Source organism: Lates calcarifer, linkage group LG20 (assembly GCF_001640805.2).
Source record: "Lates calcarifer isolate ASB-BC8 linkage group LG20, TLL_Latcal_v3, whole genome shotgun sequence".
Classification (NCBI taxonomy): domain Eukaryota; kingdom Metazoa; phylum Chordata; class Actinopteri; family Centropomidae; genus Lates; species Lates calcarifer.
The window spans coordinates 20058649-20082235 of NC_066852.1; the positions used below are offsets into that span (position 1 = coordinate 20058649).

Consider the following 23587-nt stretch of genomic DNA (forward strand, 5'->3'; position numbering starts at 1 on the left):
GACCCTGTGATGTGGTTGATGATATATATGAGTCGGCAGTGTCCAATCAAAGACTGTTACCATGCAGCCACGCATACACTACATATGTGTAGGTATATACAGTATATAGACAAACACATTACATTACCGTAATATAAACCATTAATCATAGCACTTAAACAAGATTTATCTTCTCCCTGAGGGAGAAGTATTGCATTAACCACCACTGCAATACATATTGCTTATGATTACATAACATACAACACATCCATCATTAGTTACAGAATACAATACTTAAATACACTATACCATATGGGAAAAAGGAGTAGTTACAGAGAAGGAGAAGATACTTGTGATGCAGTAAATCCATGTGTGTCACAGAAACAGTGGGTGTGAGGTGAAAAAATGTGGAGAAGAGATGCAGTAAACTGGCAAGAAGGAAAGGGAAATAAAAATGGATAATGGTTAAAATAAATTGTTAACTTTTTGAACTATTACAGTAGCCTGTTATATAATAGTTCATCTAAATGTCAATGTGCTTATGCATGTGCTTACAAAATACATTATCAGGGATTTCTGTGCTCAATTCATTAAAATAGCTTTCTTGTCATTTGCCCATTCACAATTTGAATTGTAATACTGCAGTACCTGTGGTGCAAAATTGATTCTCATTAGTATTTAATAGGGAACACTTTTGAATTTAGTATTAATAAGTAGGATTTGAGCCTTATACATCAACCTACTGAATAATCATAATGATAGTATATTTTGGTCAACCGCTCCTCCTAAGTGTACTCACCCACATACATTAGTAAACCCCGCCCCTCGCTGTTTGATTGACATCTCTAATCTCGAGACAGGAGGGTGGCCAGTCACGCTCTCGCCATGCAAATGAGCCGCGCTCGGGCCGGGCGGGTGCCCATGTGGACCAGCACCATGCCTTGTTGTTCTGAGCGCTGATTGGTCCGCTGGCGCCTGATTGGTGTTCATGCGCTGCGGGCCAGCTGCGGGAACTAAAACGCGGAGGACGTGTGACATCGACGGGACTTCCCTTACCCCGGTTCCTACAGAGAAACGCGACTATACCGTGAGCGGGTTTTGCTCCAGGAGCTTTTAAACCCAAGTCACGACAGGTGTAACGTCAGAGTCAGTGAAATGTTGTGACTTTGCGGGGCTAACGGCTGTCGAGACTGGCAGCGCGGAGGAGCAGGGAGTTATGCGTTCGCCGGGTTTTGTCGGTGGCCGTAGTAACAGGGCGGGGCAGGAATCAGGGAGGGGCGGGTCTTAACGAGAACACGACTCGCCTTGTTGTGTGTATTCCCGTGCTCGCATCGCCATCTTGTTGCAATCCTATTTTTTACGTATGCGAGGATCTACTTTCCGTTCGACCGGATTAGAAATTGCCCTTCTGCTTTCAGGTGAAACGCAGGGGACGAAAAACTCGGGCCAGCGGGTGTGATCCGTGCACACGGCGCTTCCTAGCGGGACACTACCTACCCCCCTCGGTCTTTTTCCTCTTTCCGTCCCGGGCCACCGGGTTGCCTGCCGTGAGGGTTTACGCGCAATGAGCATCGATACACTTTTGGAGGCGGCCAGATATCTGGAATGGCAAGCCCAGCAACAACAGATCACACGTGGTAAGTTGCACAGCGGACTGCTGCATCGTGCTGACCGGACATGACACCAAGTAACAATGTGTGTTCAATCCCAAACTGCCTTTTGAGGGGGGCCGTATCCCGTTACTATCAGCGGCTGGTCTTGCATTTGTAACCGACCCGCCTATGAGGAGACGGAAGCGTTTGTAGTTTTTGTTTATCGCCCTGGGTTCATGCCAGAAAAACAGACTCGAGTCAGTGCAAACTATCGACAATCCCCGAGTGGTTGACGATTGCACACATTTGCCTTCTTAATGCGGAAATGGCCAAAGTTGTTTTTCCGAACTACTTTGCGCGCTCTCAGTGTGTGTGTGTGTGTGTGTGTGAGTGTGAGTGACAGTTTCAACATTCTAGTGACTCACCGTACGCGCGTGTTTGTGTGTGCGTCTGTGTGTGTTGTAGAGACAGTAGTTCCTGACAGTAACCGTGGTCTATTCATTTCTTGTATCTTTGTTGTGAAAGTAACTAAATGTAGTGTGCACTTTACTGCAGTATAGAAATCTAACCACCCCGAATTAATTCATCTATGTAAATCCGTGATGGAGGAGTGTTATTTTCTCCACAGTTTGACAGATATCTGTTATAAAACAGCCCCCTTACAATCGATTTGCCCCAGTTTTTTTGCCCGTCGAGCACCGGCAGGGCGGTGGCGAGCAGAGGCTGCTCTTTACATAATACCCTGACATCGCTCTGCTATCTTATGACACACACTGGGGCGGGCACTCACGCGCTCACCCCGGCCCATTTGTATAGGCTATCTGCGCGCGAGCGTATAAAATATGTGTTTGCGTGCCTCCTATTTACTCGAAACCGATGAGATGTCGGTAGATACAATGATCACAGACTGGGTGAAAGGAGGCAGGGGGGCTGCTTTTTGTGTTTCTCCCCTCTGATGACGTGTCAGACAAATCAACCCCCCACCCCCCCGCATACTTACCCTACCGCGTGCTAGGATCCGCCCACAGCGACCACGTGCACACTGGCCCCCTCCTCCCTTAGATACACACCTACGCGCACACAAACACACGCACGTACACACTCGCCGTCCTCGCCCTTCCCATTCAGCCTGCTGACAGTGGCGGGTCAGAGAGAGAGAGGAAGGGGGGTAAGTAGGGCAAACCTCCCTGCTCACCCCCACCCAGACCCAGCCTCTCTCAATGCAGAAGTTATGTAATTTACGTTTGCGTGCACTTGACAATCTGGGGCATTGTGTGTGTGTGTGTGTGTGTGTGTGGATTGTACTACAAGGGCTAGAAAAAACAATTTGGGATACACCAACATGTTAGTATACTCTCAGCATTTCAGACATTATTTCTACTTCTGCTATTCTGCCCCTTAATGGAATTTACCCTTTGTGTGTGTGTGTGTGTGTGTGTGTGTGTGTGAGAGAGAGAGAGTGTGTGTCATAGTAGCAAATGGAAAAAATGAATAGTGTGTCCAGTTTTGCGATGGCATTTTGCTTCTAAATGACACCAGTGCATTATTGAAACTACAGCTAGACTAGAGCTGATCGAAACAATAACCACAGTACTGTTAGAACTACAGTAATAAGTTGATTTGTTAATTGATAGAAAAAATATCAAATATCTGCAGTTTTTACCTTCCCATATATGAGGATTTAATGTTTCTCATTGTCACACATGTCTGAGAATATCTTTGGATTTTGTACTGTTTGTTGCAACAGCATCACTTTGTTCTTTGGGAAGTTATAGCAGGAATTTTCACTATTTACTGTCATTGACAAAATTATTTATCAAAAAAGTATGTATTTGCATGTGGCAAATATATGCAAATCAAACTGACGTCCAAAGCAATAAATGGTATTCCTATGTTACTGGAGACCAAACTGGTAATAAAATTAATTTTTAATTACAGCTGTCTCAGAAACTGGATAAAATACATTTCTGGAACAATACTTTTAGGAATGCAACTTCATTTTCCTGATTAACTGCTGTAAAATGATGGAGAATGGTGAAATATGTCCACTGTCTATCAGAGCCTGAGATGGCTTTTGTTAGTTCAAACCCCCAAAACACACAGTTATCATGCTTGATAGAGAAGAGAGTGTAATCCTCACACTGCAGAATCTGTGAGTAATAACTGAAACAATTAACCGATCATCAAGCTTGTGGCAGATTAATTTTTGTCGATTGACTGATAAGTTAATCAAAGTTGTTTCAGATCCAGATACTGTAAGACATTGTCCTGTTCTACTTAAAAGAAAGCACAATGCTCACAGAAAAAGGTGGTTGTATTGTGTGTTTGTCTTCCACTGCTCAGCAGGCGTTCAGAGGAGGTGCATGAATAATTGAGGAATAACACTACAACCTGATGATATTTATTAATAGTGTCTAATTGTCTAATATACAATTCTGAAAGTGAAATAATTTTGTTGAGTATATCATCATGACGACTGTGCAGGCCTCCTCTGAGGTAAACTGTTGCCCTTTGTGAACGGAAATTGCGTCACTGAGGCTTTGCAGTGACATGTGGAGGAGAATTGTTACTTAACGCGCAGCCGGGCACGTTGGCATGTGGTGTTTCTGTTTTTGTTTTATAATGGTGCTGATGGCTGGGCCGTGTGTTGGCGTTGTGCAGCGTTTTGAGGAATCCCTGGGATCTTCTGTTTCTAATGTTGCTGTTCCCATGGTAACCGAGGGCTTTCCACATTGCTTTGAGTCTGCCTGCTACGGTGTGCAGTAACTACTCACTCATATCATTACGAGTGTGTGTGTGTGTGTGTGTGTGGGCATCTGCACACTCAACATGAGCACAGCGTGGGAACATTCCTATCCTACGGTGTGGCCTTTTTAAAATGTATTTCCTGGCTTGTTTCTGCTTTTGTTTGAAGTAAAACGGTGCTTCATTTATAGTATGTTGTCATGGTGCCAACTCTGGTTGACCAAGCTGAGAGGCTCCTTGGCAACAGTCCACCGCTGTTGGTCAAACGGGCGCTGACGTAGCCCACGGGTAGAAGCATGCTCAGTGCTGGACTGGTCCAATTGCAGGGCAGACAGGGGGGAGTTCTCTCCAGTCAGGAAACAGATGCAGATACAATATCTGTGATTTTTTCCCCCCTCCCCACTGTCTGATTCCCAAATGACATCATTCTTTGTGTGTGTTTGTGTGCACATTGTGTTCAGGTGTTCGCTGTACAAACAAAGTGACATCTACCCTGACAAAATATACAGTACAGACATGAAACAGCTAAGATTATCTGAAGAGGGTTTGTACCAATTGCTGGATATTGGTTGATAAATTACACACACACATATATATATATATATCCCTACATTCAGTGTGGATGTGTGTGTCTGTGCATCAGTGTCGTCATATGCTGTGAAGCATGAAGGGCACATTGGAAGTAGTTCCAGGTTGTCCAATGTTGCATTCAGTCTCCTGTTTGTCACCCTTACCCTCTGCCCTTCTAGCTTCTCTGGTCTCATCCATTATTTTCCGTTGCTCACTCCTGTTTTGCATCTTCTTTTCTGCCTCTTGCAGAGGAAGAGCAGCGCAAAGAAAAGGAGCTCATCAACAGGGAGACGGAGTCAAGGCGGGTGGAACTTGTGACCTCGTCGTCTCAGCCGGTCAGAGCCAACCACGTCACCTGGGGAGATGACACTCACCGTCAACAGCCACATCACCCCCCCGCCCCACCGCCCCCCCCTCTCCCACCTCCCCAAGTCCCCATTGCTGTCATCCCAATGGTCCCAGTTGTCACCGCGACACCTTCTGTCCCACCCCTGCCACTCACAACGCCAATTGCCGCGGCGGCGGCGACACTCAACAGCTCCCCGCCAGTCAAGAACTCTTCTTCCCCTCCACAGCAGCCACAACAGCAGCCACAGCAGCAGCCGGCCTCTCGTCACCTGTTGTGCGCCCCCCAGATGAAAGTAGAGACTGGTCAGCAGCTGATTGGCACAAAACCCAGCCAATCACAGCCTCAGGTTCAGATTCAGTACCCAACCTCCATCAGCACTAATGGTTCTGGCTCTCAGCATGCACTGGTCCCCCATCAAGCTCCACCCACATCTCAGCCACGGCCAAATGGAGTGACAATGGAGGACATGAGGGGGATGGAGGGAAAGAGGAGACCAGGAGGGTCAGTTTGTTTACGTGTGTGTGTGTTTGTCAGCATTGACACAAGAGAGTTCATGTGTTTATGGTTGTATTTGATCTTTTTTGTGTGTGTGTGTGTGTGTGTTTCCAGAGCGGGGACCAGAGAGGTGCATAACAAACTGGAGAAGAACAGGTTAGTCACAATAATCTGAACTTCTTCACTGTTGCAGTTGGTCTGTACTCACCAGGAATTAAGGAAAACAGCCCAGTTTTTGTTAGCTTGACCACCACATAGACGCCCATTTTTGTGTTTTATCAAGTGTGTTATGAAAGAGTTTCATGAGCCCAAAGGTCATGGCAATCCCTCAACCTATAGTGAACCATGAAATCCTTCTCGAGCATGCAAAATTGGAGTTATGAGTTCTCTTTAAATGAAAACAAGTTGGCTAACCTCTCAAGCAAATGATTGACTTTCTCGCTTTTGACTCTTGGCCCTCCAGGCGAGCGCACCTCAAAGAGTGTTTTGAAACGCTGAAGAAGAACGTCCCCAATGTTGATGAGAAGAAAACCTCCAACCTCAGCGTTCTCCGCAGCGCTTTGCGTTACATACAGGTACCTGGCTTTCCCTGCCAACTGTAAGCCTTTATATACCGATGTGGTCCAACACAATATCTTGGGTACCACTAGCTTCTTGTGTTTCATCTTTCTCTGGTCTTTAATTGATTGGTTCAGCTCTGGAAACAGCTCAGGCTTTGGTGTAACTGATACACAATACCTGTTTTGTTTGCTTAGTCTCTTGGGACCACGATATCCCATCTGCCATTTAAATCAACCTACAAGAAAGCGGTGAATAAATAAATGTTTTCCAGAGTCCACACAATATAATAACATTTTTTTCTAACACACTTAAACTTGAGTTTTGCTGAGAACATTAGTTTGCATTTCAGTGAGATTCTTATCCAGTGGAAATGTTGTGTAACTACTCTTATGTAGTAATGTAGTGCGAATAGGAAGTGGTCATCCCAACATCTAACTAACTTGAAAAGATGAAGGAGTAGCATATCCCTTCACCTGCCCCGCTGGAGCTGGTGGTGATGTGGGGGAGGGGAAGGCATAGCCTGAAGAAGTCTACAAAAGTAGATGAGGGAAGATGTCTGCGCTGTGGATGAAATGGATTGCAGCCTGGAGCCAGATACAGTGGTTCTTTTTTTGTGTGGAGTAGAGAAGTGTTGTGATTTTTGAGTTCAATGGTATATGCAATGGGGAGTCAGCTAAATTAGGCCGCGAGATGGAAGAATTTGTTCAAAACAAGGCTGGCTCTAGGATGTTGGGCCAGCCTTCGGGGAGCACAGCACAGAGGGATCTGAAGGCAGACTTTGACAGGAGATGATGATGATGGGTTTGATATGAGGCAAGTCAAAGCTGCTGGTGAGGAAATTCATACTGCAAAGCTTAATTTAAGTTTTCGGGTGGACATGTTTCATTTAAAAAAAAAAGAAGAAGACAGTTTATTGCATTCACCAGCCACTAAAACAACTGCCAACAGTATATACTCAATTAGTCAGTCAACAGAAAGTTAATTAAAAACTGGTTAATAATTAATTGAGCTGAAATATTCACAGATGTAGCTTCTCAAATGTGAGGATTAGTTGCTTTTTTCTGACTGTAAATGGAATATTTTTGGATTTTGGACACAGCAATCTGAAGATGCTCCTTTGGGCTCTGGGAATTTGTCAGTCTCTGTCTCTGCAGAGACTAGTTAATATGTTGAAAACAGTATGATATTTTTTCAGTGTTACAAGATTAATCTGGAATCTTTCATTTGGATACCAGAACTTTGTGAAATAGTCCTGCAGTCTGTTGGCATAAACACGATATGATTCTACTGAAGTCAGTAATATTGAATTATTTCCTGGTCATGAAAACAACCTAATGGAGCTGTACAGTTCCCAAACCTGAGTTTTATTAAATTAAAGCTGACAACATCTGGTTTTAGTGGAAGACTTTCTGAAGTTGTCATTGTTCGTACAAGGAGAGAGTCTTTATTCTTGAAGCCTTTACTCTCGGTAATGTGAAACATTGAATAATATTAAGGCGAAACATAAATTCCACATTTGCGTAGCTTGTTTATCAGTCATATACTCACACACTCTTAGAAGGGATCAGAATCATTTTTCTCTGGCTGTTAGCATCTTTTGGTATTTCTTTTTGAGCTCATCATCATCTGTGACTGTGGTAATTCTTGGATGCTCAACAGATGATTCAGTCCACAGTCCCTGTCTAAAAAAACAGGAAGACCCTTTGGACTCATTTTCACTTGTTATTAATTAAATTTCCACTGTGGTAGACCTAGCAGTGATGTTCTCAGTAGTGTATCTCATCTGTGCTGTGAGTCTAGAGCACAGAACTGGAAATGTTCTGGTCACCGTCCATGTAACGGCAGGCGACAGTGACATAAAACTCTGATGTGAGAGCTGACCATGCAGCGGTTGTTACTGCTACTTTGTTGGCTTCCATCAAGTTCTTTTTTTAGAGCTGTAGCTGCCTCATTGTACTTTTACTCAGTCTGGCCGGTAATGGTCTTCCGTGAAGGCGGTGTATTGGGGTTCCATGAGCCTTTGACAGCTCCACTCCTCCGACAACGCTAGAGGAAACATGTCGTCTGAAATCATTTAAGTCACCAAAACGGTTATTTGTTCCTGTTGCTTGCTGTCACATGAGCATTTAAGTACAACAAATCCACTGTGTTTTCCGCTAGCGGTAGCTGGATGGCCGAACATTAAAATATTTTCAGCAGACTACTTTCTTAATGTTTCAAGTCACGTTACATCAATTTATTTTGAAATCAATATAATGCATTTATTTACAATGTAATAAATATACGTATGTGATTTAAAGGTAGCTTAACCACTAGATAAATCCCATGAAATTCAATGAGTAATAAAATGAGATGACAGCTACTGAGAACTGCTAAGCTAGCTACTTTTAGCAGGAGTTTCATTGTTTGTTTTTCTTTCCTACGTTATGAACTGATTTAGCTGCTGCCTTACAAAACCTAAGGGCAAATCAACGAAACATAGCTTTAGTTTGAGTTAAAGCCAAATCACAAATAAAATTTCCAGTTGTGTCATTAACGTGATTAGAGGAAGTTAGATTATATCTTTTTGTTGCCCCAAATAGTTGAACTTTATTTCCTCGGCTGCAGTGAGTGGAAATAAAAACAGTTCAATGTTTTTAAGTAACAGATGTCTACATTCCACATTAAAAGAAGACATCTGTTAGATAGATTTGATAAGGGATTTGAAAGGATTTGGATTTGATAAGCTGATTCAGAACTGGATTCAGATTCGATAAAATGCTGTCGAACCCTGTAATGTTTCTCTCTCTGTTCAAAAAGAATATCTGATGTTGTCAACAGATAACTGTCTAGTCCTTGAGTATAAGATGACACCCACCTTTTCAAATTCAATTTCCAAAAAAAAATGTTTTCCTATATTTGGGGCAGCACGGTAATTGGTAGGTTTATTGTGGGTGAGTGACTTGCCCCCCTCTTTTTTGTCCCACCTTCTCTCTTGCTGCCTCTCCTCATATAAACCTGTAAACCTCAGTCCCTCTCCCTCTCCCTGAGCCATGTGAGATCTGAGCACATGGCTAGTGCAAGCCTGATGACGTCACCGCAGCTCACTCACTCCGATCTGCTCTGCACCTCTAGACTGCAGAGAGTGAGAAAAGGGCGGGGGGGGGGTTGATGGGGTGGCGATGGGTACCGGGTACACTACTAGAGCAGGACAGCAGTGCATGCTTATAAAAGTGTGAGTTGTTGTATCATATTTGCCTTTTAACCTCTGTCTATCTCGCCCTTTTCTTCTCTTTGTCTCGTCCCCGTGTTGCCCTGTTGTCTTTCGCCTTCAGAACACTTGGTAACCATAGCAACAGGCGGCAGGTGGCCAGGACACTATAGTCCGTCCATTTTTCCCTTTTTGTCTGCATGGGGTGATTGTGTATAAAGGTGTGTGTGTGTGTAATGTAAATGATCCTTCCTTTACATTGAGGGGAAAAAGGGGGGGAAGGGTGTCCAAGGAGCGATGGATGGGGGAGTGAAAGGAGTGAAAGGAGAGGGAGTGTGGGATGGAAGTGTAGAGGAGGGGGAAGGGGAAGGGGGGGGAGGGGTTGGGAGTGATCATAAGCACCCTACCGGCAAACATCCAGTCACATCACTCCTTATATGTAATTACCCCCATGCTTCACCCAATTAGATAGCTCCTTGTTTTTTTTGGTTTCTTTTTTTCCCCCACAAACTGCTGCTCAAGCAGCCAATTCCTGGTGGATGAGGTTACCAAGGAAACGGCTATGGGTGGCAGCTGTTTCCTTGGTGATTTGCTGCAGGACTAATGGTGTCTGGGTTTGTATGGGAAGACCTTGAAATGATGTTCATGAGTACACATGCACACATACATAAGCAGCTGTAGTTCCTCTGTGGGCATCCACTGGCTGTGTGTCAGCAGTCTCATGCTTTGTCTTGAAGTCTTACAGAAGAAGTACATTATGTTCACTGAGTGTGGAAATATATAACACACAAAAGAAGTTATTAAGTAACAGACATGAATCAGCTGGGATTTTCTCTTGTAAAGACAGGAAGTTACCATTAAGATAAAACCACCAGTATCATTTTAACTTTGTTGTCAGATGTTAGGACCATCAGGGGATCATTTTTTCAGGTGTCGCAAAGTCTTGAGCGGTCAAATTAATGGAGTTGATTCGCTGTCATTTCCAAAAATTCCTCCTTCACCAGGGCCCTCTATAAACCGCCCCTGCAGTTATTGGAAAAGGCTGCATGTGTGGAAGCACATAGAAGGCTGGGTGTTACATGAGAGATGTTGAGCTGTTATGGCTGAGCTCACCAGGCCTGGTTTGTTAACCGTTCCAAAGAGCGCTGTGAATTTGGACGGGAGCGCTGAGGAAAGTGGGCTCGTGTGTGAGGCCATCGTCACGTGCCTGTAGAGTAAACGGCTTTGTTCACTGAAGTGAGTGTCCTATAGTAGGATCATTTGTCCCCCATGTGCTCATTCTCTGTTCTGTCTTGTATTTCCATCTTTGTTTTCATTTTCGGGGGTTGCACCAGAAGGACAGGAAACTCCATTTTCTGCCTGGTCTGGTTTTTCTGATCAGAATTTGCGGTGACCATTCAACAGGTTAGCTGGATGTTTAGTTTCCTCTAATGTGATGAACTTATCCAGCTGCTCAGCAAAAATGTAGCAGTGTTTGACTGGTTTCTGCTTCTGAAACATAATCCCATAGCCCCTTCCATTCCCACCTCTCCATCCTCTGCCCTCCTTTACCCACCCATTACCCCCATTCCTCCTCTCTCCCCCCCCACCTCCCCCCTCTTCCTCATTCCTCCCTAGTAATCTGTGTTAATGTTCTTAGCCTGTCGTACTGTTTGGTGTTTGTGCGTCAGCTGACCCACACAGAAACTGGGTCACAGAGATGGCATGGTGAGGCTAGGAAAGCTGCTCTCTCTCTCTCTCTGTCTCTCTCTCTCTCTCTCTCTCTCTCTCTCTCTCTCTCTCTCTCTCTCTCTCTCTCTCTCTCTCTCTCTCTCTCTCTCTAAATAATTCTGTTAAGTTCTCTTTCTTCTTGTGTCTCCTGCTGTGTTTTTCTTCCTCATTTGCAAAACTGCACACATGCATGCTGCTTACTCCCCTGCGGATGACTGTGCTCTGCTAGGGCTTAATACTTTCATTCATAGGTGACTGACATCAGAGTTGTTGATAATAAATTAGTGTGATTGTTGAACAGAAGACGGCAGGACATTCACTCCCACTCTGACCTTGTTCTGTCGAAAAAACAAGCACTATATCCAGGAAATGGGAGGAGCTTGAGTAGAACAAGCAATGTGAACATGCTCGAATTTGCATGCGTGCCTTCGTGCTGGTGTATGAAACTGGGATAGCGTGGAGAGCATTGTGTTTCAGGATTGTGCAAGCTGGGAGAGATGTGGGAATGGCCAAGACTCCACAGAGAAAGAAAGTTGGTCTTAATTCCTTTTTCTGTTGAAGTGCCAGTTCCCTGAACTGTACATATTTAAAACAAGTCCCAGCTTCACAGTGTGCATAAGGTATATTCTCTAACAGCAGCCTTTAATTACAGGAGACAGAACAAGGCCTTCATTTCTCTTTCCCCTTGTTTTTGTTGTTTTAAGTATATTCTACCACCCTGTTTCCTAATTTTATGATCAGCTCCTGTTTGCCTTGTTTGAGAACTTACAGTCTATTCAGCACTCACATTTTCTTAGTTGAATCATGATTGTCTAGTAGAGGTTAGCTGTGAGCCATCCTCATCCACTCTGCTGTCTGTGTCTCCTATGGAAGACTCTGAAGCGTAAGGAGAAGGAGTACGAGCACGAGATGGAGCGTTTGGCCAGGGAGAAGATCGCCACGCAGCAGCGGCTGGCCGAGCTGAAAAACGAGCTGAGCCAGTGCATGGACGTCATGGAGATCGACAGAGTCCTCCGACAGACCATCCAGCCAGAGGACGATCAGGCCTCCACATCCACAGCCTCAGGTACGAGGATGATGATACTGTTATACAGAACTAACCGCAAAAGGTGCAATGTAGATAAAGCTTTTTTTACAGCAGGGGATTCAGTCTCTCAGTGGACTTTAGAATTACATAAACACTCATGTACACACACAGAGGACATGCACATGCACTGTGTTCTTGCATCGTATCATGATGACTGACTTTCTTCCTCTGTTCTACAGAAGGAGAAGACAACTTTGAGCATGATATGGACGAGGATGTCCCAGCTCCTCCTGCTCCCACAGCCCTCCCCAAACCAACGCCTCCCATCCTACAGGCCCAGCCGCTCCTCACTCCTCACTTGTCAATCCAGCACACCACCCTGCCCCTCTCCGGAGTCCTGACCACGCCCTCCCCCTCCGGTCCCCCTCAAGCCATCGCCCCTGCTCCAGCCCCAGGTCAACCCCCTCCGCAGCCAGCTCATCCCATTCAGCCCCCAGCTGTGCAGGTCCAGTCCGTCATCGCTCACGCCACTGTCTCCCACCCATCAGTCATCCAAGCTGTCAATCACGCCCTGCCAGCCAATCACAAGCACCTAACACACATTGCCCCATCACCTGGCCCCACTTCCTCTACCCCTCAGCCAATCACGGGAGCTCCAGCCGGCACCGCCGCTCACCCACCGATAGCCGCCCAACCCATCGGACACATCACTGTCCACCCGGTGGCTCACCTGGGAGCTCCCCTGCCCTCACACCTCCCAACTCTTTATCCCCAGGGCGTGTCTGTCTCCCAGCCCACCATGGTGGGCCACATCACTCACACCTTCACCCATCACACCCTGCCACACGTCCAGGCTAATCCTCAAGCTAACACTAACGGAGCCCAGGTGAACAGCGCAGCCGTTGTGAGCCAGGGGAGCTCGTCGCTAGGGAAACCCACAGCAGTGCTGGCTCCCCATCCCCAGCTGGTTGGACAGGCTGCCGTCCTCAACCCTGTCACCATGGTTACAGTCCCAACCTTCCCTGTCAGCACCCTTAAACTGGCGTGAAAGAGTCCAAAAAAAAAGATGGGATGGACTGAAGAAGAGAAATATTAAGAACTTCTGGATGAGTTTTCACACTCCTATCAATAATCAATAGCAGAGAGTCTCTGACAGACAAATGACAATTTACCAAAAAAAACATCAGCTGTTTTTTTTGGACAACTTGTTACAGATATCTCCAGAGATATTTTGATCGCAGCTCTGTTAGTTTGTGAACAATAACATTAAAGCAGAGTCAGTGGGTCAGGCCGTTGTTTGTGAAAATAAGACTGTGACATTGGTTTCCGCTGCAAAGACAGGAACTCTGTTTTACCTTCCTTCCTTGCCTTCTTCTTTCCTTCCTTCCCTTCTCCCCTCCCTCTACAACCAGAAGCACTAACATAATAAGCTCAGTTCACACTCAGGCATCAAGGATTTACCTTAAATATTCATTCACTCATTGAGGGAAAACACATGAGAGAGACAGAGAGAGAGAGTCGTTTGTCGTTAGGTTGTTGTCGTGGTGACGCGGTATGTACCCATTTTGTATTCATGTAATCACAATGTCATGTGGGACATTGTGGTGGGATAATGTCACTGATGTGTTTGAGAGCAGGAGGAGGGGCTCACTGATCCTGATAAATGACACACAGGGCTTTGATCAAGTGTGATGTAGACCACTTCAGATAGTCAGCTGAACAGAGCTCAAGCATTTTAGTTTAATAATGCAGTTCTTCATTTTTTGTTGTCAGTAACATAGAGGGTCCAGGACAGGCAAGTTGCTCATTTATTTTGCTTCGAGTTTCCTTTCTTGCCCCTTCTCTAACAAAATTCATGGGGTGACTGTCTTGTCCATCTTCCTCCAAATGAAGATTCCTCACCATTTCACCTGGGACCAGTCCCCTTGCAAATACTTTAAGAAAAAGGATGAACAGTGGTTGGTAATCTGCAGCTGAAAAAAGGGAGAAAGACAGAATCTTGTTGTGTTTATGTGTGTTTTCTGTGCTTGTTTGAGGGTGACTCCAAAACAGTGTGCCCCAAGATCTGGCACAGCTCCAGAAAACGAGCTGCAGGTTTAAACGGCAGGAAATTAGGACAAGGATTGCTTGACTTGCTGAACATGCTGTAGCATCTGTTTTTTCTCACCTCACGGAGAAGTCGTGTCGAGAGACTACATGACCTTTGCTTGTTGGTTAATGCACAGATGTTGCATTTCCTTGTATGAAACCACCAAACTCCTACAGCCACAAATTTGAGCTCAGCAGTCAGAGACTCAAACAAGTTAGGATTAACGGATTTCCCATGTTTTCAATAACCGTTTGAGAAAGTAATTCACGCAGCCAGTTAAATGTATAACTCCCAGGCTTTTGAAAGAATAGTAGTAATGTTAAAGGCTCTTGGATATAATCTGTTACTGTCGGACTGATTTGATTCAAGCTGTTACCGAGGTGTGGATACGACCTGACGATGATTTCACTGTGAGAAATCATACAATTACAGACTTGTTATTTGAGTATGTTGATTCCTGTGAAGTCTTTGTACTTGCTGGTGACTTTGAGGTGAGACAAAGAGGCTTTGTAAGTGGCCAGGAAACCAGCCAGAATTCCAAAACTCCAAGCAGTGTTTGCATGTGCTTTACATTGGCTTAGACTGTTCATCAGCTAACATCGTGTTTTCAAACCAACTGAGGCCTGTTACAGACTGTTTGAACAGTGTAAAGTCCAGATGGAAAGTTGTCAGCTTATCACAAATACCTGAAATTTTTTTGTGGTGGATTTCAAAGATAACCCATAAATAGATGTCGACATCCCGTTCAACCACTGCTAACTGCTCTCAAAACATTCAGTGACAGGTTTCCTCTTGTCACTATCATGGGTGATGTTCCCTCAACACACTTTAGGGCAATATACAGGTTTTCCTCCTCCTCACTCTGATGCAACAGCTCCCTCTGCTGCCTCATCCCGGACCTCATACTGACGTGACTCTCACACACACACACAACACCCGGGGCACAACACAAAACTTCCTGCACAGATTTTTTTTTTAAATCTGGGGAAAAAATGATAAAAGTTCAGTGTTGATCTTTAAAACAAAAGGAAAAAAAAGGTAACTACACTTCGATACATACAGTATCGAAATTTGTTCTGCTGAGAAGGCTGTGCGATGTGGATGAAAGCTCCAGAAAAGCTTCTAAGTTGACCTTGAGTTAAGTTTTTTAAATGTATTTTTCTCAAGTAAAGGTCTTGAAAGTTTTGAATACAGCACAAAAATATTAAAAAGACTGGAAGACTGGAAATTGTTAAAGCCTAAAATCTGTTTGCATTTTACTGCAGTTTTTTGAAGGATATTTTGGCAGCAACATGACTTTTTCGACAGTGACGTTTACCAATAAACAGTATCATATGCTCCGGTCCAGAAAAATCAGTGGAACATGTGTTGTGTCGCCCACTTTTCTTTGTGTGTGTTTTCTATGTGTGTGTATGTTCAAACAACTCACAGGCTCCACAGCCTTCCTGCCAGCCTATACATGTCACACCATGAAATCTCCCATCAGTATACGTGTATGTAGTCAGTGTCGCGTGGGTCTGCTCCTTGCCTCTTCTGCTGTTACTGTATGTTACGTCTGTATATGTGAGTGTACTCAATATGTTTTATATTCTGTACTATAGTTAATCCTACTGTACCTGTAGCATGGCTCTGTTGTTTTCTTTGGTTATACAGTTTGCCCTGTGCATGTTGGAGTGTGTGTATGTGTGTGTGTGTGTGTGTGTGTGTGTGTGTGGGTGGGTGGCAAGCCAGCTATTTTTTTACACAGAGGTGATTTATGGTATGAGCCTGTTTGGGTGCTATCGTGTGTGCCTATACTCAGTTTTCCTGAACACTGTGACAACTCTGGCAAAACACGTACACACTGAGCGAATGGAAGAGACAAAGATTTACTGTTATTACTGTTTGTTTCTTTTTTTCTGTTTTTAAGTTTTCCATTTTGTGAGTTGGACTGAGACATGGAGTGGAAAAAGTAAAATACAAAAAAAAGTTGTTGCTCTTTTCTCGATAACATAATAATGTCTAATATTCAATTTGAGTTTTGTAATAATATTTGTATGTATGTATGAAAGTTTTGTAAATTTGTGATCGTATGCACGTTTTGGCATATGAGTGTATGTATCTTAAAATTTTAAAATGCTTGTTTCTTTTTTGGTTTTGTTCTGCATGTAGATTGCCGTTCAGTTTCTTTTTGTTTAAAGGTTTTGTTTTTATGTTTATTTTTGGGACCATGTACAATACTGTATAACGTGGGCAGGATCTTGGACCTCATGCTACATTGATATTATATATGAATATAAAAACATGTTTTCCCTATGGAGAAAGTTTTAAGTTATATATCGCCTGTACACTTTGGGCTGCCTTTTAGATCTAACTGTCCACTGTTTAAGATAACAATGATGATAATGGATAAAACATATTAATGATTAAAAATTATGCTGATGAAATAATAAAGATTCTTAATAAATCTTATTACATTTACAACACATCTTACTCCTGTGTTTAATGGTGCATAAGATACAGACATTAACTGCAGTTAGAAAGTTTTTTATTTATATTTTCTTGTCCTTACAAAACAGCAAACTTACAAAAGAGGAGAAAAACAACCGGTGATTCACAAGTGATAAAACCTGAAAAATATAGTTTACATTATTGAAAACCCAACATCACTACAATGACCGCTAGATGGCAGTGTTACATCATTATCAAAGTAAGGAGTTGTCCTAGCATGCAGTAATAAAAAGGAGAGGAGAGCTGGAGTAATAAAACAAAAAAGGTGAAGTGCTCTTAAACACAACACTGAGCCTGTGACTGTTTCAGGTTGGACCATGTTTTTCCTGGCTGCTCCTAACGAAACACGCACAGAAGTTTGTGTTTTTCATCTCACCTTTTTATCTTTCTGCAGAGTTTGAGTTCACACGTCGGCCTATTGACAGGAGCTGGATCCGCCAATCAGCTTGCTTGACACTCAGGATCCTGTTCTTCAGATGAGATGATTTCACATTAGTTTGGATTGTTTTGGTTGACTCCAGCCGCCCCGCAACCCTTGGAGGATAAGCATTACAGCCAACTGATGGATGGATGGATCAGCCTGAATTGTTTAAGCCATGTTTGAAGAACAGGCTCTCAGTCTACAAGACACATCGTTGGGATTTGGAAGTGTTGGCTCCTCTGCAAGCCTGCGCAACCTACAATAATCCAGAACACTTTCTCTGCGCTGACACATAGGAATGTTTACATGTATCCTCAGATTTTCTTTTGACATAAGTTCTGACTGTTTTGACATCAGATTTCATAAACAGGGGAACCAGGAACATTAAACCTCCGTGTTCCTGGGTGCTGCTCATTTGTCTCCTCTCTGGAGAATCAGTATCCATATGGAATCAGTAGCCACCTCTCTGGCTGTGCTGCATCTGCTCCTGAATCCTCTCCAGGACCTCCTGCATCCTCCTCAGCTACAGAGAGAAATAAATGAATGAATGAGTTGTGATTACCTTTGTAAGTGAGGAAATTACTGAATGAGTAAGAGAAGTGTACCTCTTCATCTTTCTCGAAGATGAGTCTTTCCTTCTCAGTGTCAACGATGGCCAGCGGCAGAGGAATATCTGCCTCGCTCCCCTCTCGATGCTTCTCACGCAAACTAAAATCCACATTCATACAAAGTCATTATTTCAAACAAGTTTTTCTTATCATTACTTGTGTTAAACTCATGGATGCTCACAAACAGGCAAATGCAGAGACAGAATTTTAATGACTCAGTCAAACCGTGACTGTGTGCATCCTGCCTCCACCCACCTGCGCTTCCTCTCCTGCACCACCATACGCGTCATGTTCTGGATGCACTGTGCTCTGTAGTTTTCGTAATGCGTCTCCCGCGTCACGTCCTTCAGATCCTGCATGTGCGTCCTCACCAGCATGTTCCTCAGCAGCAGGAAGTCGGAGTGAGCCGGGTTCTCCACTGTCAGTGCAACGATGACATGTTACTGGATCGTACAGGTTTTACTTTGTACTGCTGATACTGATATAATGGCGTGCAATACCTTCTACCACACCCCAGGGATAGATACGACCCCTGAACTTGCGACCTTTACTCTCCACTTGAACATTACTCCCAATTACTGCAAACGGGATGCTGTCCTGCAGAGAAGAGGAAGCGGAAACAATGAACCCTCAGTCTTGACGATTATGGATGAGACAGCACATTTCAACTGTGAGAAATCAACTGAAAAACCTTGAGTATCTGGTCTTGTTTCTTAAAGTCTTCATCCTCGTCTGAATCACACTCGGGAAACTGGTACACGTTGATTCCAAAGTGCTTGATGTCCTCTCTGATCTGGAGCATAAGGGAAACATGGGAGAAAATTATGTTTGGCAGAAACAGAAAGAAAGAGAAAATAAAAATAAATGAGAGATGCTACCCAGGGACCGAAAAGCCAGCATATCTTGGCCTGTAATATGTCAATTTTTCCATTTTGTTTTCAGCCACACTTGTGGCTTGTGGCTACAGGGAAGGATGTTGGTCAACTGGTCCACCATTTTGGTCCAGAGAGAAATATCTCAAGAACTATTAGATGGATTAAAGTTAAATTTTGAACCCATTTCATCCCTGGAGGATGGATGCTAGTGATTTTGGACATCCGCTAACTTTACAAGCTTCACATTTGTGGTTTTGAGTGAAATGTAACAACTATTGGATGGATTTCCATGAAATTGGGTTCACACACTCTGGTTTATGATTCAATACCTGCTGTCATTTCCAGCAGCTGTGCTTTGTGGTTTGATCCACGTGTCGCAGTTCAGGGCAGTCATGTTTATGTTGTGTGTTTATAATCTCATACCTTCATCTTCTTTCTGAAGACCTCTGCTTGTGTCAAGCTGTCAGCTTTGGCCAATATGGGAACTATGTTGACTTTTTCATGCAAGGCTTTCATACACTCCACATCCAGAGGTCGAAGACTGACAAGAGAAAAACACACATATTTATACCGTTTACACCACTTTAGATTCATGTGCAGAAGTAAAACATGTTGGTGTACCCGTGGCCAAATGGAGAGATGAAGTAGAGGCAGCAGTGAACTCTGTTGTCCTGGATGTTCCTTCTGTTCAACCCACTCTCGTCTCTGAAGTACTGTTCAAACTGCTGGTCGATGTAGTCTTCTATTTGTTTCCAGCTGATGCAAACAGAAAAAACTGAGTGAGTAAAACAACAGCCATGGCCGAGAACTGACACAAGCTATTTCAAAATAAAAGCGCATCAGGTGTTTAGTTCACGACCTCACCTTTCTGTGTTGTTGACGGCGTCTCCAAACCCTGGTGTGTCTATGATGCTGAGCCTCAGTTTGATTCCCTTCTCCTCAATGCTAATGGTGTGTTTGACGATGTCGACTGTCTGATTGATGCGTTCTGCAGATACATACATACATATGTCAGAGAGTAGTAGCAGTACTACTAGTAACAGCTACTTCATTTACATGGACCATGTGTAAATAAATGTTAAATAAACTCACCCTCTGCATTAGGAACCTTCCTGTCTTTGTAGAGGTCGGTGAGGAACAAACTGTTGATTAGTGTGGATTTACCAAGGCCAGACTCTCCTGCATTGGGAAAGAGAGAGACTCTATGACCCTGATTCCTGAAGTAGCACGAATAAGAATTGAAGAATCCCAGTTAGCAGACATGAGGGACTCACCTGCCACTATGAGAGTAAATGTGAAACCTTTCTTCACTGTTTTTCTGTGAACCTGGTTGGGCAATGTGGCAAAACCCACATACTCCTTGTCCTGATCCTGCAGAAGGAAAACAGTGATAAAATGCCTGGTGTGTATTTTGAATGGGTTCAAAAAGCACATCAAGACATACACTGAAGTATAACATGGATTTAGACATATCAGAAACAACTTCCTGTCTGGACTCTGTTATTATTTTATTACTTTTACTTTGAAATTACTTCCCTGGTGTATAGCATTTTACTTCCTGCCCTTGTGTGTTTCCTTTCCTGTCTTTGTTATTTCCTGTCCCACCTCAATTAGTGTCACCTGTTCCCAGTTACCCATGGATTTAATCTGTGTTCCCCTCACCCTGTCAGTTTGTCTGTGTTTGTTCCTGAGCTTTCCTGTGTACCAGCCACCTTTGTTTATCTCCCTGGATTCCTGACTGCCATCTTGTCATCTCATCTGCCAGTAAGCCTGTTATTTCACTTAAAGGAACTTCACTACATGTGTCTGCATTTGGGTCATTTCCCCTGTGATCCCGATTCAGCCTTAGCACTGATGCTGATACTTTGAAAACCAGTAGGTTACCATACATTTACTGTGATGCCTTGTCAACATTTCAATGACACAGACACAGCATTTATTATTATTTATATTTATTAGTGTTGAGTGTAATGATTGAAATGTGAATTTTCGTTAGGATAGTTTAGTTGTTAGTTTAGTTAGTAGTAGTTAGTTGAGTTTAGTGTTTACTGCAGAGTGAAATAGTAGCAGTAGTAGCTAAATCTGGCACGATGCATCTTTTCCCTTTGAATTAGATTTAATTATTTCCACACACTGTCTCTGACAAATAACTGTAATAAACAACAACAACAAAACAAAAAAGACTAATAGCACTCCTGACACATAAATGAGCAGAGGTTAGACAAAGGGCCTCAGAAGCCTGCAGAACTGGTTGAGTCATCATTCGGTGGTTGAGATCAATAAGTCTGTCAAACCTCCACAGATATATTCTGATTTCCTCTGTGATGTAGCAAAGACCATGCATGTTGGTGTATTCATTGTATTATTAGCCCCTCAGTCCCTCTGACCCAGCATTAGAGACCCTCGTATTTATGGCTCAGCAAAGGTGAACTATGGGGGCAGGACAGAGGTGATAAGTCTGCTCTCGTCTTGTTAACCACATTGATGTGCAGCTCCGTTTTGAAAATGAAAGTTGACGTCTGACCTCTGTATTAACTAAGTGATGTGCAAGTGTATATGAAGCAGCTGTAAACAGGTACAAGGAAGAGAAATGTCTATATTGGGCAGTCTGGGTTAGAGTGTGGAGATGTACTAGGAAATAAAGTGAGGGCTCTGTTTCTCTGAAATCTGAATCTGTATGTGAATCCAGAGTTAAGTTTTTTTCTTCCTCTGTCTCTTTGCTTGACTTTGTTAGTTTATTACTTTTAGATTAATGGCATTACTTATTTTATAGTTTATCATGGTTAGAAACAGTTTATTTTTATAGTTCATAAATTTTGCATGATTTCCCTTTTACACTGTTTGTTGGTGTTTGTTCAGTTTAATTCTATTAAATTAGAAAATATATGTACTATTATCATTCTTAATGTTAGATTTTGTTCATAGATGTGCAGAGTTTTTTTTTGCTCCTTTAAAGTATATTTAGATTTTTTTTTAGATTTTTTTTTAGGAATGCATATTTAATGCTCACAAATACTGTTATCTCACCTGACTAATCACCAACCTTTTTGATCGTCATAAACCAAAAAACAACCACATCTCAAAGGCAAACAACATGACAATAGACGCTATTGTAAAGATGCACAGATACAGGTAACAAAAGCACACAGAGACACACCTCTGGAGAGTCGTAGGGGTCAAAGCGTCCCCATGGACTGCGTGGACGTGAGGCTGGGCTGAGTGGAGAGTCCAGAGACCTCTGAGAGACAAGCTGCCTCTTCATCAGCAGGGGCTGAAAGTCTGCGTCCACTCCCACTCGATGTGGTCTGTGAGGGACTGCTGGAGATCCAGCCGGGTGGAAGGGGATGGGACGGGGCAGAGGGGGGGTTCCAGGAAGGCTGGGGAGCCTCCCGTTGGTTGCCGTCTCAGTTTCCTCTGCCTCGTGGTAGACTGGTGCCCGGCGTCCCGATGCCTGGTGCTGTTCACCAGGCTGAGAGACGGGAGGCAGGTCCCTCATGGCAAACGGAAACTGAGTGTCCTCCTGGTCCTCAATGGAAAGACTAGACAACTGGGACACGAGGCAGCAGAGTTACACACAAGAACACAAAAGGGGGTGACCATCCCTATTTACTGACTTGTCTTGGAAAAACTGTGACACAATAAAAAGAAAAATTTTGAGGACAATTTTGCTTTGTTAGGTTTTTTCATTTGCCTTTGTTATTTTAATATTAGTGGCTGCAGATGAACAGACCCTGACTTCAGGTGAAACAAAGTGATGGACAGGAGAGCTGGAGAAATGTCACACCCACTGCTGCAGTTTGACACCTGACATTCCAGTGATGGCGCTCTGACCACAACACATAAATAACTTTAAATCGGTTGTTTAGTAAAGCCGATAATGTAATTGGATGATTATTCCGGACAGAACAGTAAAAGCTCAATATTTTGGCAATCCCACTTTGATTTTGGGTCATTTCCCCCTTTACTGTTTGTATGAGATTGTTGTTATTTATCTATGTGTATTGTGATTTAGATAAACTACACTGATATCGCTACAGGTATAAAGTCAATCACTAACTCAATAACTGGCCACAGTAAGGCCCATGCTTTCTATAAACATGTCAATACAAGCATTGTGTCTTCTGTTGTAGTGGCTGACTACACCCTTTCTTCCCTGATTATCCCTGACCTGTGATCCTATTATACCATTACAGAGGACCTCATCCATCTGTCCAGGAAGGGTGGAGATATGTTCGACAGACAGTGCTGAGCTGGAGGTTAGTAAACACTGGGGTCAAATAGGATGTTATTACCCAGACTGAAGGAGAACAAGTGAATCAAACTGAAACTTGCACAGCTCATTTCCCCACAGGGTGACTAAAACAGACGAACTTCCACACCACCCTCTGTTTCTCCAGCCTCACACTGTCCTCACATCATCTCTTTGACCTGGTGTAAAGACAGCAGAGCAGCATGGCCCACACTGCTGCTGGGCCTGATCAGGGTTTGTCTGGCATCCTTCTACCTGTCAGCTCTCATTACCCACAAAGCTTTGCAGCAGGCTTAACCCAGCTTCTAATGCTCTGACGGGGTTGGGGGTTGGAGATTTAACTCTTAAACACACACACACACACAGATACTACAGTATAAATGCTATCACTAAAGTCTATTCTACAAACTTGTCCTACCTCTTTCTCTGAGATGGTTGCAGCTTTTTTGAGAGATCAGCATTAATAAACGTGAGGGGAAAAATTAATTGTTTGTATAAGATGAATCTTGAGAACACAGAATGAAAACAATTGGTCTTGAAATACATGAAAAAATAAAATAATAAAATTTCAGTAAGTTGATTTACAAAGCTATAACCTCCTGATTTCAATAAGTAAAACTTAAATACATGCAGCAGG

The 23587-nt window shown here is 43.5% G+C and overlaps 2 protein-coding genes across 2 annotated transcripts; one reads left to right on the forward strand and one right to left on the reverse strand.

The window, feature by feature from the left end:
• The first annotated feature begins 892 nt into the window (after positions 1–892).
• mntb (MAX network transcriptional repressor b) lies at positions 893–16772 on the forward strand. Its single transcript, XM_018691214.2, has 6 exons — positions 893–1616; positions 5136–5736; positions 5845–5886; positions 6194–6305; positions 12065–12257; positions 12458–16772. Exons 1-6 carry the CDS (start codon positions 1544–1546, stop codon positions 13264–13266), a joined length of 1830 nt encoding a protein of 609 aa, XP_018546730.1. The 5' UTR covers positions 893–1543; the 3' UTR covers positions 13267–16772.
• A 9-nt stretch (positions 16773–16781) lies between these two features.
• Positions 16782–22356, reverse strand: septin4a (septin 4a). The gene is made up of 11 exons (XM_018691219.2): positions 21859–22356; positions 19976–20072; positions 19794–19880; positions 19566–19689; positions 19323–19457; positions 19125–19242; positions 18518–18619; positions 18327–18423; positions 18082–18244; positions 17824–17926; positions 16782–17741 (listed from the first exon to the last, which is right to left on the reverse strand). Exons 1-11 carry the CDS (start codon positions 22195–22197, stop codon positions 17670–17672), a joined length of 1437 nt encoding a protein of 478 aa, XP_018546735.2. The 5' UTR covers positions 22198–22356; the 3' UTR covers positions 16782–17669.
• Between the last annotated feature and the right edge of the window lie 1231 nt (positions 22357–23587).

Coding starts and splice junctions, on each gene's coding strand:
- mntb (XM_018691214.2), top strand. CDS start 1,544: ATGAGCATCGATACACTTTTGGAGGCGGCCAGATATCTGGAATGGCAA. Junction 5,887..6,193: donor AACAAACTGGAGAAGAACAG/GTTAGTCACAAT, acceptor TTGGCCCTCCAG/GCGAGCGCACCTCAAAGAGT. Junction 6,306..12,064: donor GCGCTTTGCGTTACATACAG/GTACCTGGCTTT, acceptor CTCCTATGGAAG/ACTCTGAAGCGTAAGGAGAA.
- septin4a (XM_018691219.2), bottom strand. CDS start 22,197: ATGAGGGACCTGCCTCCCGTCTCTCAGCCTGGTGAACAGCACCAGGCA. Junction 19,881..19,975: donor ATTTACTCTCATAGTGGCAG/GTGAGTCCCTCA, acceptor TTCCCAATGCAG/GAGAGTCTGGCCTTGGTAAA. Junction 18,245..18,326: donor TCCCTGGGGTGTGGTAGAAG/GTATTGCACGCC, acceptor TTGCACTGACAG/TGGAGAACCCGGCTCACTCC.